Below are 15774 nucleotides of genomic sequence, written 5' to 3'. Positions count from 1 at the left end.
TTGTAGACCTTGTATCAGCTCCAAATAAAGTTTATTTTACTGTGTGAGAGCACAAAACTCTCATCTTACTCTCATGTATATTCTCACTCTTCTGTGGAGGTCAGCGGTAATCACACTGTCACTCCTAAGAAAGGAAATAGTCCTCATCCTCTTTCCCTTTGTAGAGAGGGATTGTCACAATCTCTCTCCACGTGTAAACTTCTTGATTCTCACCACAATAGTACTTATTTACTTGCCCCTGTTTTTCTACTGTACCTCCGCTGCCCCAACAAACCCCCCCCCCCCCCCCCCCTCAGATGGCTGTGTCCCACACCACGGCCTGGGGCCTCTGACAGGGGGGCGTGCCCGTCTTCCGGGGCTCAGGGGTCCGTCTCCAGCTGGGCAGGATGGGCATGCTGTCCTGCTTACATAGGTTATTTTCTGGGCGGCGGTGGGCCTTGATCTCTTTGCATAGGCAGCGCTTCCTCTCAATGACCTCCAGCAGCTTGCCATCCCTCTGGGTTTGGGCTGCGGACGTGGCAGCGCCCCCGGTGGTGGGAGGGTGTCCCTGGGCCAGCTGGGCCAGGTGTTGGAACTGCAGCTGGAGGTGGTGCTGCTGCTGCAGCTGCTGGAGCTGTTGCTGTAACTGCAGCTGCTGCTGGTGGAGCTGGAGCTGCTGCTGCTGTCTGGACAGGATAGGACTGCAGGGTGTTTGGGAGGATTGGGACAGCCCATGCAACTGGACAGAGAGAGAGGCAGGGAGGGTGGAAGGAGAGGAGTTAAAGAAATATTTTTTTACCTAAAATCTTATGTGGGGTATGCATGAATACAGTTTGTCACAGTTTGTTACATGTTATGTCAGTCACTGACAATCACTCAATTAGCCATGTCAGCTAACAATTGTTTTGATTGGTGAGGTCAATTAACCAAATCTCCCTCTAGTGGCATCATGGGTGGAATGTTAATAAAAATTAAAAAACACTGAAAATCTGGTGTTTCTATGTCAAACGGTTTTGTTATATTTCAGTCTTCTGTGATGTATATAAAGAGTAATATTGGGATGCAAACTCATAATGTTATACTTTACACTCTATATCTGACATGTATTTTTTTAAGCCCATAACAATGTGTGTGAGGTGTATACTTTTGTTTCAAAGTAGATTTGTTTAAGACTACCAAGAAAGACTGTGTGACCCTGATTAAGCCCACTGCAGTAAAAGGTTAAGTCTAGCCAGCTATCTAAACTTGTAGTAATCATGGCCAAATACCAATCTGGCACGCAGGGCATGTGCCCCATTGATTTTGTTAGTCACTCTCACTCAGATATCATATTAAGATGGCATAAATTATGTCAAAATGAGTACAATTGCATGAAATGTGTTAGAAAATGTACATATATTGTCTCCGCCCCATGGCAAAATGTGTAGAATTACAAATAAAATGTTTTCTCTCCGACGTCACGACGGGGCTAGTAAAATGTTTTGCCCTCAAGGTGGTTTTGCCCCCAACCAAATATCTTCTAGGGGCCCCAAAACGCTAGGGATGGCCTTGGCTAATGGTATAAAGCATTTAGTTAAGAGAGTCAAGTAGTTTAACTGCACAAATGGACTGATTGCACAAATCAGTAGACTGCATATGTGGGCATGGATGTGGGTATGTAGACCCGTGAGCCACTGCGGCTCATGATGAGTTCAGATTTTTTTGTGGCCTCCAACACCATCAAAGTTGCCCATCCCTGCTGTAAACACTGCATCTCTGTTGTAGCACTGAAGACCAAGCCCAGCAACCACAACAGCCATAAGAACGTGTTGCACCCAAATCTGCCACCAGGCGGCAGTGTGACACCATATTCGAGCCTGTAGCTCCCGTGGCGTGCAAGGGAGGGTTACGCAGCACACGCGAACAGTCTCTGCAGCACAGCACAGCACACTCGAACTGCGTCAGCATTTGAGATGCAGCCAAGTGACTGGGCAAAATGCAACGCTATTGGACAGTGTCTCACTGCCCCAAAACACTGTAGAGAAGCATACTTCTTACATCCACGCATCTCTGCATACGTCAATTAGAGCATCGCTCTCCCCTGGACTTATTCTTTAAGGCGCAACCTTATTCTGCTCACTGAACATATCTCCACACTATAAATAGCTCAGGAGGAGGGTTGTTGCTATCAGCACAGGGAATAATAAGAATGGCCATATTCTTCAGAATAATTCCAATACTACTACTTGTACAAATGACAGTAATCACAGTAATACCAAAGCTCATCGTCATTATAATAATCATCGTCATTATAATAATAGGTATTATTCACCTGATTCAGTACCTCTCGATGGGGCAGGCTGCTCTGCCGCTGAACGTCGCTTCCACCCACCTGTCTCACCCCAGAGGTGGATGATGAGCGGCTCAATCGACCCAGTTCTGGAACAGAAAGAACCAGCACTGTTCATATAGCTGTCTATAACCACAAATCAACTGTGCTGTTCATGTTGTCAGGGAGAATGGCTGTGCGTATAAAATGGATTGCATTATTTCATGTATCTATGTGCAACTATGCATACATGTGGGGGGAGGTATGATGTGCCTAACTGTGTGTGTGTATATAGAGCTCTGGTACTACATATGCTGCCACTGATGATCTTAACCCATAACACCATGATGATGTGACTGTGGATTTAAGAAATGCACGTAATAGGATCTTCAGATAAATCTGCTGATGTCGGCTCTTTTCTAAAGCGATTTTTGTGTGCTAGTGAAATCCTAGACATACCCCTTTCCTTGAAAATATTCTGGGTGAAGGAGTCTGTGCTGGGTGTCTTAGTGCTTACCTCCATTGCGGCAGGCTGGAAAGGTTTGGCAGGGGAGGGGGAGACCCCCTCTAGGCAGGGCTCGGAACCCCAAGGACCCCCCCTCCATCCCGGCCAGGGACTCACTGTGGCCCAGCCCCCTCCCTCCAGTGAAGCGTACTGGGATCCCAGAGTGGCCTCCTCCTCCTCGACGTCCAGGGCCCAGGTCCTCCTTGTCTATCCTCAGGAGGGCATCGGCACTGCCATTCCACGCCCGCCCTTCATCCTCTGAGAGGGGAATGTCAGAGGGAATTGTTGAGTAAACATGGAATAATCGTCTATTGACAAAGTATAGTGTAGTGACAGATGTCACTTAGCTACAGTCTAATAGTCTGATTATCCCTTCCCCAGAGATCTGAGGAACTTCTGATACATTTCAATACTCAATTCAAACCCATGATGCCGTCCAGCACATGTTAACTTACTCTCTCTCTCTGTCTCTCTGCTGCCTTGGCTGAAGGACAGTTTCCTCTGCATGGGCAAGTAAGATCCATCATCTCCAAAGCCACTGTTGTCCCAGGGCATGAACCCAGCCTTCCCCTGGACGGGCCCAGGCACCGTGCTGCTTTTGGAGGCCACATCAGCGTGACCCTGGAGGTGTAAGGAGGGCAGATGAGACCCTCCTCGCAGGCTGTCGTACGCCGGGGGTCTCCGGAAGCCCACCGAGGGGTAGGTCCAGAGCAGGGGGCTGTCTGAGGAGGGGGGCTTGTAGGCGGGTAGGCCGTGGGGGGTGTGGTAGCGGTGGAGTTGGGAGCGAGAGTGAGGGCGAGAGTGGGAGGAAGAGGAGGAGGACGAGGTTGTGGCTGAACTGGCACTGGTCTGGGATGAAAGGTTGTTGGTGGTGTTCTCAGCCTGAGAGGAGGTAAAGTGGAACCCTGCTTCTCTGTCTCTCTCCCTGTGTCGCTCTCTGTCACTGTCCCTGTCTCTGTCTCTGTGACTATCCCTGTGACCATCTCTGTCCCTCTCTCTGTCCTTATCCCTCTCTCTGTCCCTGTCCCTCTCTGCTTTGTCTAACTTCAAGCAGAAGCTCACAGACTTGCCCTCCTTGCCCGAGCCCTGGGTCTGGGTCTGGGCAATGGACTTGGAGAAGGTCTCCGAGCCATTCTTGTTGTTGGTGTTGGGGTTGGGCGAGTCTCCTCTTTCTGGTTTGCGGTAGTGGTGGTAGTGTGAGGGGCGGTGGTGAGGGTGGGGATGGTGGTGGTGGTGGGAATAGGGGGAGGTGGACTTAGAGGAAGGGGGCAGGGGTGTGGAGTGGCTCCTGGCCCTTAGCCCTGGTGCAGGGCCGAGTTGGCTGTCTCTGTCTCTGTCCTTAGACTCCTTAGAGCCTGACAGGGGAACAGGGAGGTTAGAGGAGGTGGTGATGGAGGAGGAGGAGGCGCTAGACGGAGCTGTCATACTGGAGGAGGTCTGAATGCTGATGGTCCCCAGTTTGGCAGAAGCAGCCTTGTGTTGGACCCCGACCCCACTGGAGGCAGCAGCAGGCTGGGGGAAGGCGAGCAGCGGGGGTCGGTGCTGCAGCAGGTTGGGGAAGGGGGCTGGGATCTTACTGGTGGACTCTGTCTCTGATTTGTTCCCCTGGAGAAGGTAGGGCGTAGGGGCTCGTGGGGGGTGCGGGCTGGAGGAGAGGGGCTGGGGGACAGGGGTGGAGGAGGTGGAGGAGGGGAGGGGCGAGGAGTGGGAGATGGACACTGTGGCTTTAGGTTTGGAGCAGGAGGGGGAGGACGAGGGGCGAGGTAGATGGGCGGACGTGCCAGAGGAGGAGTGGTGGTGTTTGGAGGATTTGAGTCTCTCGTGTTTGAGAGGGAGGCGTTTGTGTCCCTCTCTGTCCTCTGGCAGTGGGTACTTCATCTCCTCATAGATGGCCTCGCTCTGGTCTGAGTCTGAATCAGGCGTGGTGGCTACGGGCGTGACAGGGTGAGGGGTGGCAGTCTGGCTCTCCCTGGTGAACACTTGGCCCACCATCTCTATGTAGACGGGCTCATCGCCCCCCTGAGGCTGACCCTCACCCCCCTGGATGGGCGTGGCAAGAGGGGGCACACAGGGAGTTGGGGGCTCAAACGAGAGCTGAGTACTGGGGCTTCGTTTGGGCTTCAAAGGCGGCACCTTTTTGGACATGTCCCCTGAGTCAGACTTCTTCATGGCTGCAGGGGAAAGGGAGAGAGCAATGAATGAGAGATAATTCAATAATTACAACAGGGAAAATAATATTAACGCACATTTTCACATTTCCCCACTTCACTGCCCTCATTACTGTTTCCATAGCCTACCGTTCTTCTTCTCTGAGTGTTTGGCCTGCGGGTGAGTGGGCGGGGGTGGCGGAGGGGCGTCCGGTGGGGCGTGAGGTGCTCTGGGGTCCGAGGAGGAGCTGAGACGGGTGCTGGGATGGCGTTTGGGTTTAGCAGGGGGGCAGCGCCCGCCGTGCTGTGACTGGGTGTCAGAGTAATCTTCCCCATTCTCCAGACCTGTGTCTCCAGCGCCCACGGCGTGGCAGGACTGGGAGCGGGGAGCCATGGCGGAGGCACAGGAGTGAGGGGACAAGTCCTGGGAGGCAGGCATGGTCATGAAGCCCATGCGGAAGTGGCGCCGGAAGGATGCCAAGTCACGGACCTTGCCCACCGTGGCTGAGGAGGGGTCCTTCTGGCTGGAGCTGAACAACACATTAAGAACAACATTCCCTCATTCAGCAGTTAATCACGTCTTATTGAAGGACGTTCATTTATTTTCCCATTGTGTTGCCTTCCCCTTTTCTGCCTCTCTCCTTTTTTCTTTTTCTGTTAAAAAATGGTCTCTACATAGCTTACATTCAATTAAATCTGCAGTCCTACGGCTCCCTCTACTCCTCTGCCTCTCTCTCTCACTAACACACGCACACACACACACACACACACACACACACACACACACACACACACACACACACACACACACACACACACACACACACACACACACACACACACACACACACACACACACACACACACACACTGCTCCTCATGCATGGATGGCACGGGGAGCGTAGTTTCCCGTTAGAGAGTGAGTGATGAGAGATTGGGCGAGGCAGTGCAGCAGCTGTACATGCCGGTATCTGCATGGGGGGGGGGGGGCCCTCCCTCTTCAGAACTCTTCTATCCTTCCATTTCTATCCCTCCACATCTGCTCCCTTAGATCACAAACACATTTAATTAGGAAATTGCTTCCCCTAAAACCCAGCCCTCCCAAATCTAGCTGCTCCTTTCTGACTATAATCCTCCTGTGTGTACGTCACCGAGTTACTGGGTTTCTCTAACTAATTCTTTATCTGTTTTATTTCATTGTCCCTTTACTACACTCACCATGACCTCTGCCAAGTATTGTATCTGTTTCCATGGCAACTGGTTTGCCTGTTTATTTGTTTAGTGGTTTGTTTCGAAACCTGATAAAATGCACATGGTATTGCTTGCCAAAGTACTAAACATACTACAAACAAGCGCACAAAGGAAAAAGCACCCTTAAAACATATAATGTGTGAGGGGCGTTTAGTGCCTAAGGAAAGGTGTGGCAGTGCAGCATAAAAATCTCAACTGGAGTTTACTTGATGAAAAGTAAATACATCGGAATTTAATGTATGAACTACTGTACTGTTCCTTTGATTAAACAGACAACTAAATTCTTAATTGCTTTTTAAAGCCAAAAACTTCAAATGGATAATCCCTGAAGATCTTTTGAAGGTCATCATGACCTCATCCAAACTACCATCATGCAGGAATGCCACAGATTCCGAACATCTTTGGTTTCCTAATAGGAGAAACCAAAATCAATATCTCACCAATCAAGCTAATGATTGATTACATTTGAGCAGAATCCATACAACAGTGTACCTTAACGGACAATTAAATGGGACGGGGAGTTGCAGCTGACATGGTCCAAATCTGTAGTTATTACAAATAGAATATACGGTATAGCTCTGTAAATGAACCTTTATAGAGGTGACTCAGCCATAACAACAGTGGCTGAAGTCAGTAGAAAAACACTGTGCACAGCAATTACCATGAAAAGACCTGAAATGAAACCGTTCTTCACTATAACCGCCTAGAAGGGATATATTGGCTGTATAGCACAGTATATAAAAAGCCTCTACTTAGTGTGTCAACTATGGATCATCACCATTTCGACCTGTCTCTCCGATTCCAAGACCCTTCCGAGAGGAAAGGAGGGGAGAGGTAGCCATGGTGAGGAAGGAACAAGGGGACGAATGGGTCAGATCGGACGTTCCTAGCAGGACCGGAGGAATGGCGCTGTAGGCTACGACCACCTTCTGTTTCCCTGCTGGGAAAGAGTGGGAACTGAGTGCGTGGGTGCACACATATGTGTGTGTCTGGTGTGTGTGTGTGTGTGTATTAGAAAGAGAGAGAGAGAGCGAGAGCGAGAGCGAGAGAGCGAGAGAGCGAGAGAGCGAGAGAGCGAGAGAGCGAGAGAGAGAGAGAGAGAGAGAGAGAGAGAGCGAGAGAGCGAGAGAGCGAGAGAGAGAGAGAGAGAGAGAGAGAGAGAGAGAGAGAGAGAGAGAGAGAGAGAGAGAGAGAGAGAGAGAGAGCGGTAAACTGGGTCTCTTCGTGTGTGAGGAGAGGAGGAAGAGATGTTTTGCTTCCGAGCATGCAATCAAAGGCCTCATTTAGGAGGTTATTGCCTGTGAATGATCCCTGAGTGCAGGTTGCCATGTTTGTTTGAGGTAGAGGAAGCAAGAGCGATAAAACGTAACAAACTACACACATCTAAATGCATGCCTTGTTTATAGGTCACAATGAGTAGTCTTATCCTACTGATGTGCCTTAACTCTGCCATCATCCCTTATGAAGCAGTGAACCAGCAGGGAGACAATGTCATTGTACACCTTCCTATTGAGAGGGGGGGAAGCTAGTGCAGGCAGCGAAAACAGCACTGAGCCTGTTCATCATGGAGAACAGAGATGCAACTGTTTTCTGTCTCATTGCATTACGTGAAGAAAAGCCAAGAGCAGAGCTCTGTGTGTGTGTGTGTGTGTGTGTGTGTGTGTGTGTGTGTGTGTGTGTGTGTGTGTGTGTGTGTGTGTGTGTGTGTGTGTGTGTGTGTGTGTGTGTGTGTGTGTGTGTGTGTGTGTGTGTGTGTGTGTGTGTGTGTGTGCCTACGGGTGTGTAAGTGTGTGTACGCTTGCCATAATCTACATAGGCACCAATGGGCCACATTGTCCCTATAATGAAGGCAATAAAGCTCCTCCCTTCTGATCTTCTGTTCCTCTCTTCTCTTGTTTCTCTACTTCCTTTCGACATGGTTACACATAAAATATGAACGATAAAACTCTTCTACTTCAGCTCAGAGATTTACAACTCAACTGAATAATCGCATTCCATCACTCCAGTGCAGCATGCTGCTGTGAGTTGAGATCAGTTCACCCCTCCTCACCTCTTCTTATTGCCTTCCTGGTCCTTGTGCCTCCAGTCCAGCCGGCTCTTACGATACAGCAGGTTCATGTCGCCACGGGGACGTTGCTCCTCGCAACCGATCACAGCACAATGTAGCCGCTTTCCCCGCCTCTCTATGTCACGCAAGAAATGCTCCACTGCCACATCCTGGGCAGAGCCAGAGCTCATGGTATAGAAGACCAATAGGGAGAAGGGGATGGATGTCACTGCAGGCCACACTTCAATCACCTAGACACAGAGGAGATGGAGACAGTGGCATTGTTAATAGTCATCTACTACACGTTGAGCTGACATGACAGTCACTTCCAGTTCTCCTTTTACACAGCTCCCCTACACAGTTACACAGCTCTCATGTCGACATGCTGTATGTAGGGCAGTAGCAGTCACAGCACGATTATAGTACCTGGCTCCTCAGCCTTGTCTCATAGACTAGACGTAACATAGTAAATGTAAATCCGGGACACTCAAATTAGTATGATATGTTACATTTGGTATGGTTACATTAGACAGATGGCTACTTAAAATTAAAGTAGGATGGTTGGTCGTGGTGGATGGGTAGGCGTATAACGCGAACGTCTAGCAACCACAACAGTTATGAGTTCGAATCTCATCATAGACAACTTTAGCATTTTTGCAACTTTTCAACTACTTACGACTTTTTAGGTACTTTGCAACTACTTAGCATGTTAGCTAACCCTTCACCTAACCTTAACCCTAACCTTAACCCTTTTATCTAACCCTAACCTTAACCCTTTAACCTAACTCTTAACCCTAACCCTAGCCTAGCTAACGTTAGCCAGCTAGCTAACGTTAGCCACATAGCCAACTAGCTAGTATTCGTAATATAGCATACTTTTGCAAATTTGGAACATATAGTACATTTTGCAAATTCTTAACATATTGCACATTTTGCAAATCTATAACATATAATATGAGTTGTAATTCGTAACATGTCATACGAAATGTCATCCACAAATTAATACATATATTACGAAACGTCACATATCATACTAAATGAAGTGTCTCAGATTTACATATAGAATAATATGAAATACTCCGAGACCAGGTTGGGGTCTTTCTCTTCCATACAGGTAAACAGACCAGGAGGGATTCAGGGTAGGAGTTATGATCAGGAGGGAAAGTTAAAACAGAGATGAGACGCAGCATTATAAACTATGTCTGACAAAATATCTGACCAAAACATGGGAAAGTATCCAGACAAACGGACGCTACAATGCAGGAAACATTGCTAAAAAGACTCCTTGTGTCATGGTGGATATCCTGTCCTCCAGGCTAAAACAAACTGTGCATTGGGCCAGGCACCCAGGAAGCCAGACAGTAAGGCACAGGTACTGTATGTTTACTCAGCCACTGTGTTGTTTACACCAATGCCCAACCTACAGTGGATCACATGAAAACACTATTTACAGTATATGTTCATTATCCAATTATGACTATCTGAGTAAGCATGGTAACTCAACTGCTGTGTTGCTCTCTGGCTGGGGGCCTTGGGGTCGCCTGACTAAAGCTGTCTGCTACCCAGGCAGTAATGTGGTTGGTCATATGTAGCGCACACAAGGCTTCGTGCACATAACATGAGGAGTAAGGCTTGTTGTGAGGCAGATATTTGAATGCCCAACAGTGTTGTGTGCATTGGAGTATGCAAGCACAGTGTTGCGATTGGCTAAGAAAAGCACAGCTGTTGGTGGGAGAGTTCAGGGGCTTTTGGTGGTTTTACTTATACTGCACGGTACACTCTTTCCTTGCTATTGGTTCACAAACACTGGATCAAAAGTATGCCAACATCCAATGTGGACAAAATCAATAATGGTCTACTAGTACACATTTAATATAGCACTCAAGGAATCCACCCACACATAACTGTATCAACCCTTCTCCAACGGCACAGGGAATTAAACAACATTTACTCCATTAGATTATAGGTAATTTATTGTACGTCTGTCTCTGTACTTTGTTGTTTATGTTGGACTTTACATATTTTTACAGGTTGGGATAGCCAAGTTAATGTCTTATAACCAATATAAATCTCAACCTCAATCCGATTACAGTAAATGGAAGATTGTAGAGCCATATATACAGTATGCACTGTAAAAAAAAAAAATATTGAGAAAATTCAGTCAACTTAAAATGATATGTTTGCTCAACTTGTCTCATATGTTGATTCAAATAGAAATTATTATTTGGGCATCTTTACTAAAAGAGGCTGTGTAACTAGCTATTCATGCACTGCTTTCGACATATAACACTTTCAACTTACATATTTGACATGCATGACTACATTGTGTATGTTCATTATACAGTAATTATTATTCAACATGTCACCACCTGGGATTTAAACTCACAAACTCTTGGTTCATGGCATATCAGTCTTCCTGCTACGCCACCATGTCTGTGTCAATGACTGATTCCAAACGTACTTTTACACCTTGCACTCCAAAGTAAATCTCAGCTTTGTTAAAAGTACTCTAAAGTAAAACAATTGGATTTATTATAGTGATTAAGGAGTCAAGTTAAAACAAAGTAATATGCCCACCAACATCACACAACTAATACAGAAAACCATAAATGCTGAAATAAGTAAATCAAATCAATTAGGAGAGAATAGTCACATTAACTGATAATTGACACAGATAGCAAGAGATATAGAGAGTGAGAAAGGGAGGAGTGGGCATGGGAGAGAGGGAGAGAGATAAACAGTCCTCAAGAGTAGGATGGATAGAGATGCATAGAAAGACAGGGAGAGAGAAAGGGGAGGGAAAGGGTAGGGAGGGAGGAAGACAGCTCAGGCAGGAGATCGAGGGAGAGAGGAGAGGAGGTATTGGGAAAGATGAGGGAAGCCGATAAAGAGAGCAGGATAGAGATAAACATGAATAGACCAAAAACGAAGTGGGGACAGATTGATAGAGAGAAAGGGAGAGGGGATAAGTAAATGGAGAAAAAGGTAAACAGTGAAAAAGGAGAAGAAGCTGGACTGTAAGAATTAGAGAATAGTCAGATTAATAGAAGATCGGAATGCCGTGAACCACAAGGTTGTGAGTTCAAATCCCGGGTAGATTGCATGTTGAATAATAACTACTGTAAAAATGAACGTGCACAATGTAATTATGCATGTCAAAATATCTATGTTGAAAACAGTGTATGTTAAAAGCACTGTTTGTGTGTGGAACCAGTTGCACATACTTTTTTAGTTAAGATGCCGAAATAATCATTTCTAGTTGAATGAACATATGAGATAAGTTGCGCAAACAAATCATTTTAAGTTGACTGAAAATTTTGGCTTATGTTTTCTCAAGTTGGAGCTGCCCTGACCCTGAGCCTGCCGATCTGTACCTTTCGGACTCTGCTCTGGATTACTGACCTCTGCCTGCCCTGACCCTGAGCCTGCCGATCTGTACCTTTCAGACTCTACTCTGTATTACTGACCTCTGCCTGCCCTGACCCTGAGCCTGCCTGCCATTCTGTACCTTTCAGACTCTACTCTGTATTACTGACCTCTGCCTGCCCTGACCCTGAGCCTGCCTGCCGTTCTGTACCTTTCAGACTCTACTTTGTATTACTGACCTCTGCCTGCCCTGACCCTGAGCCTGCCTGCCATTCTGTACCTTTCAGACTCTACTCTGGATTACTGACCTCTGCCTGCCCTGACCCTGAGCCTGCCTGCCGTTCTGTACCTTTCAGACTCTACTCTGTATTACTGACCTCTGCCTGCCCTGACCCTGAGCCTTCCGTTCTGTACCTTTTGGACTCTGCTCTGGATTACTGACCTCTGCCTGCCCTGACCCTGAGCCTGCGGTTCTGTACCTTATGGACTCTGCTCTGGATTACTGACCTCTGCCTGCCCTGACCCTGAGCCTGCTGTTCTGTACCTTTTGGACTCTGCTCTGGATTACTGACCTCTGCCTGCCCTGACCCTGAGCCTGCCGTTCTGTACCTTTTGGACTCTGCTCTGGATTACTGACCTCTGCCTGCCCTGACCCTGAGCCTGCCGTTCTGTACCTTTTGTACTCTGCTCTGGATTACTGACCTCTGCCTGCCCTGACCCTGAGCCTGCGGTTCTGTACCTTATGGACTCTGCTCTGGATTACTGACCTCTGCCTGCCCTGACCCTGAGCCTGCTGTTCTGTACCTTTTGGACTCTGCTCTGGATTACTGACCTCTGCCTGCCCTGACCCTGAGCCTGCCGTTCTGTACCTTTTGGACTCTGCTCTGGATTACTGACCTCTGCCTGCCCTGACCCTGAGCCTGCCGTTCTGTACCTTTTGTACTCTGCTCTGGATTACTGACCTCTGCCTGCCCTGACCTTGAGCCTGCCGTTCTGTACCTTTTGGACTCTGCTCTGGATTACTGACCTCTGCCTGCCCTGACCCTGAGCCTGCCGTTCTGTACCTTTTGGACTCTGCTCTGGATTACTGACCTCTGCCTGCCCTGACCCTGAGCCTGCCGTTCTGTACCTTTTGGACTCTGCTCTGGATTACTGACCTCTGCCTGCCCTGACCCTGAGCCTGTCGTTCTGTACCTTTTGGACTCTGCTCTGGATTACTGACCTCTGCCTGCCCTGACCCTGAGCCTGCCGTTCTGTACCTTTTGGACTCTGCTCTGGATTACTGACCTCTGCCTGCCCTGACCCTGAGCCTGCCGTTCTGTACCTTTTGGACTCTGCTCTGGATTACTGACCTCTGCCTGCCCTGACCCTGAGCCTGCCGTTCTGTACCTTTTGGACTCTGCTCTGGATTACTGACCTCTGCCTGCCCTGACCCTGAGCCTGTCGTTCTGTACCTTATGGACTCTGCTCTGGATTACTGACTTCTGCCTGCCCTGACCCTGAGCCTGCCGTTCTGTACCTTTTGGACTCTGATCTAGATTACTGACCTCTACCTGCCCTTGACCTGTTGTTTGCCTGCCCCCTGTTTTTGTAATAAACCTTTGTTACTTCGAACTGTCTGCATCAGGGTCGTCTCCTGAGCCGTGATAAGTTTGGACCAACTACAAATTTTAAGTTTAGGTAACATTTGAATGAAAAGTTGAGTAAACAAAAAAAAGGCTGTGGAACCAGTTACTGAATAATAATAAGTTGAAACAACTAGATTTTATTTGAGAGATCATACAGAGAGCGGTGTCATCCCATTATGGTTCTGAGATGGCCCTGTGTGTCATCGTAGCTCCCGTTATTCTTGTTGTCCAGAGCCCTGGCCTCCCTACCCACAATGCCCTGATGCATGCTGTGGCCTGGCTACCCTCCGTGGTGTGGCGTAGTATGGTGTGGCGTGCTGTGTGACTCAGTGTTAATTAGGTTAGTGAGCTGAGAAAGTGTAGGTCGGCCTTCTGTTAACAGGGCCACTGAGTTGGGCTTCCAGGATTTGGTGGCTGAGCAGGCAGCCCTGCAATTGTCGCATTACAGCTGTTGAGAAGTGTGCAAGTACCCAGGCTGCTGAGGATTAGGACACCTCATGGGAGATGGTTCATCAGGTTCACTACTCCACCATACAGCAGCACACCATACACACCATGCATGCATGTTCTTATCAGAGCCTAAATGAACGTGGAGGCAAAAGCAGCACTCACATGCACTCTTATTCAGCTCTTACACGTGCTACAGTATAAGCACACGGCACGCGCACACATGCATGCACACATGCGCGGACACTCACTTGTGCGCACGTGCTCTCTCTCTCACACACACACACACACACACACACACACACACACACACACACACACACACACACACACACACACACACACACACACACACTATATAGGCTATATTGTGTATGCAGCCCACAATGTATATATGCAACCAAAGCCCACACACTGACACATTAAAGCAGCAATTTGGGGATTTTAAAATCAGTTTAAGAGGCATTTAGAGGGTCAGAAGTCATTCAAATCCACCTCATTAGAGCTAGGAGGCAGATGGAGGCAGATGGAGGCGTGATTCACATAACTGGATCTGCATGGAAGGCTGCAGATAATTTAGCCATTCAGGCACATGAGCAAACAAAACACACACTGACACATGGACACACACACTGAAACATGGACACACACACTGCACTGACACAAGGACACACACACTGACACATGGACACACACATTGACACATGGACATACACACTGACACATAGACACACACACTGCACTGACACAAGGACACACACACTGACACAAGGACACACACACTGACACACGGACACACACACTGACACACAGACACACACACTGACACACAGACACACACACTGACACAAGGACACACACACTGACACAAGGACACACACAAAACCCTTCGAACTATAACCTCAAATGCTCACTGATTAAAAGGTAGAGAACTGATACACTAAATTATGTGGAAAAAATATGAAAATGAGATATACCCACAGTTTGAACTAACCAAACAATAATTACTGTGAGAAACATCTCTGGTTGTAAAAAGGGACTGGCTAACCTTACAGGCTTACAGTATATTGAGGATCTGTGGTGTCAAAGGACTGTGTCTGTGGCTGTTTCTACATCTCCTATTTAAACTCAACCTTGGATGACTTCTGAATCCACGCTTTGCATTCGCTGCCATCTGGGTTGTTTGTGGGAGACGGAGCTCCCGAGACAATGAGCCCTACATAAACTCCTCCTGTCTCCCTCCTTCCTATCTCCCCATCCCTGTCTCCCCCTTCTCCCCTCGTTCCCTCCCTCTCGCCCTGCCTCTCTCTCTCTCTCCCTCCCTCATCCCTCCCTGTCTTCCCCTGCCACTCCTCCCCTCCCTCCTTTCCTACCCTGCCTCCCAGTGGTGGCAGAGAGAGCACCTGGCTGTCAGGCCGTCTGCTCTATTGGGCCATGGGGCTGCTGTCTGTCACGCCACAGTGCTGGCCTGTTACGGGGCTCCACCACACCGCCACACTGTACAGCACCGCACTGTGTGCTATCATGGCTTGACCCCGCGCCGCACGCATCCCTACTGTCACCCTCACCACACTCTAACAAGCCCGACTGTACACCATGGCAGCCCGACATGCTGCAGCCAATCAGTCTGGGAGAGAAGGACTGGGAAGGAAGGAGGGAGAGGGAGGATAAGATCGAGAAAGAGAGGGGGGAGGGGGACGGAGAGAGATAGATAGATAGATTTCGAAATGGAGGAAGGGAGAGAGGGGATACGTATATGGAAAAAAGGGAGAAAAGAGGAGACGATAGACAAACAGTGAAAAGGGAGAAGAAGCTGGACTGTAAGAATTGGGGGAGGGCTGCCTGTGAAACCAGCCAGTCTCTCACGCCAGTCACTGAGTGTGTGGTCTCCTAGCAACACTGTCTGCATGTGTCTCTCTCCATCTACTAAATATTCACAAAGGGGGATGTTAGCGCTGTCGTTCATTATTATCTGAATGGGAAAGTTAACATGCTACGGATCCAATTTTACCCTGCTTAATTAGTATTTCTGTGTACACCTACATCGTGTCTTAATTGTCATGGTATATCTGTAACAAATAGATACCATATGCTGT

General features: G+C 48.2%; 1 protein-coding gene across 1 annotated transcript in view; it reads right to left on the bottom strand.

The window, feature by feature from the left end:
* Nucleotides 1-280: 280 nt before the first annotated feature.
* The window catches only part of LOC129816821 (neuronal tyrosine-phosphorylated phosphoinositide-3-kinase adapter 1-like), a 28652-nt gene continuing 13158 nt past the window's right edge, over nt 281-15774 (bottom strand). Inside the window, exons 2-7 of the mRNA XM_055871739.1 lie at nt 8241-8488; nt 5090-5469; nt 3248-4963; nt 2805-3050; nt 2291-2397; nt 281-718 (exon numbers count right to left, since the gene is read on the bottom strand). Coding sequence (XP_055727714.1) covers nt 293-718; nt 2291-2397; nt 2805-3050; nt 3248-4963; nt 5090-5469; nt 8241-8428 — 3063 coding nt within the window. The 5' untranslated portion in view covers nt 8429-8488 and the 3' untranslated portion in view covers nt 281-292. The remainder of the gene's footprint in view (nt 719-2290; nt 2398-2804; nt 3051-3247; nt 4964-5089; nt 5470-8240; nt 8489-15774) is intronic.

The sequence above is a fragment of the Salvelinus fontinalis genome, chromosome 2 (genome assembly GCF_029448725.1).
Source record: "Salvelinus fontinalis isolate EN_2023a chromosome 2, ASM2944872v1, whole genome shotgun sequence".
NCBI classification, from domain to species: Eukaryota; Metazoa; Chordata; class Actinopteri; order Salmoniformes; family Salmonidae; genus Salvelinus; species Salvelinus fontinalis.
The sequence above is the reverse complement of the archived record's forward strand: the minus strand, read 5'-3'. Positions and strand labels throughout refer to the sequence as shown.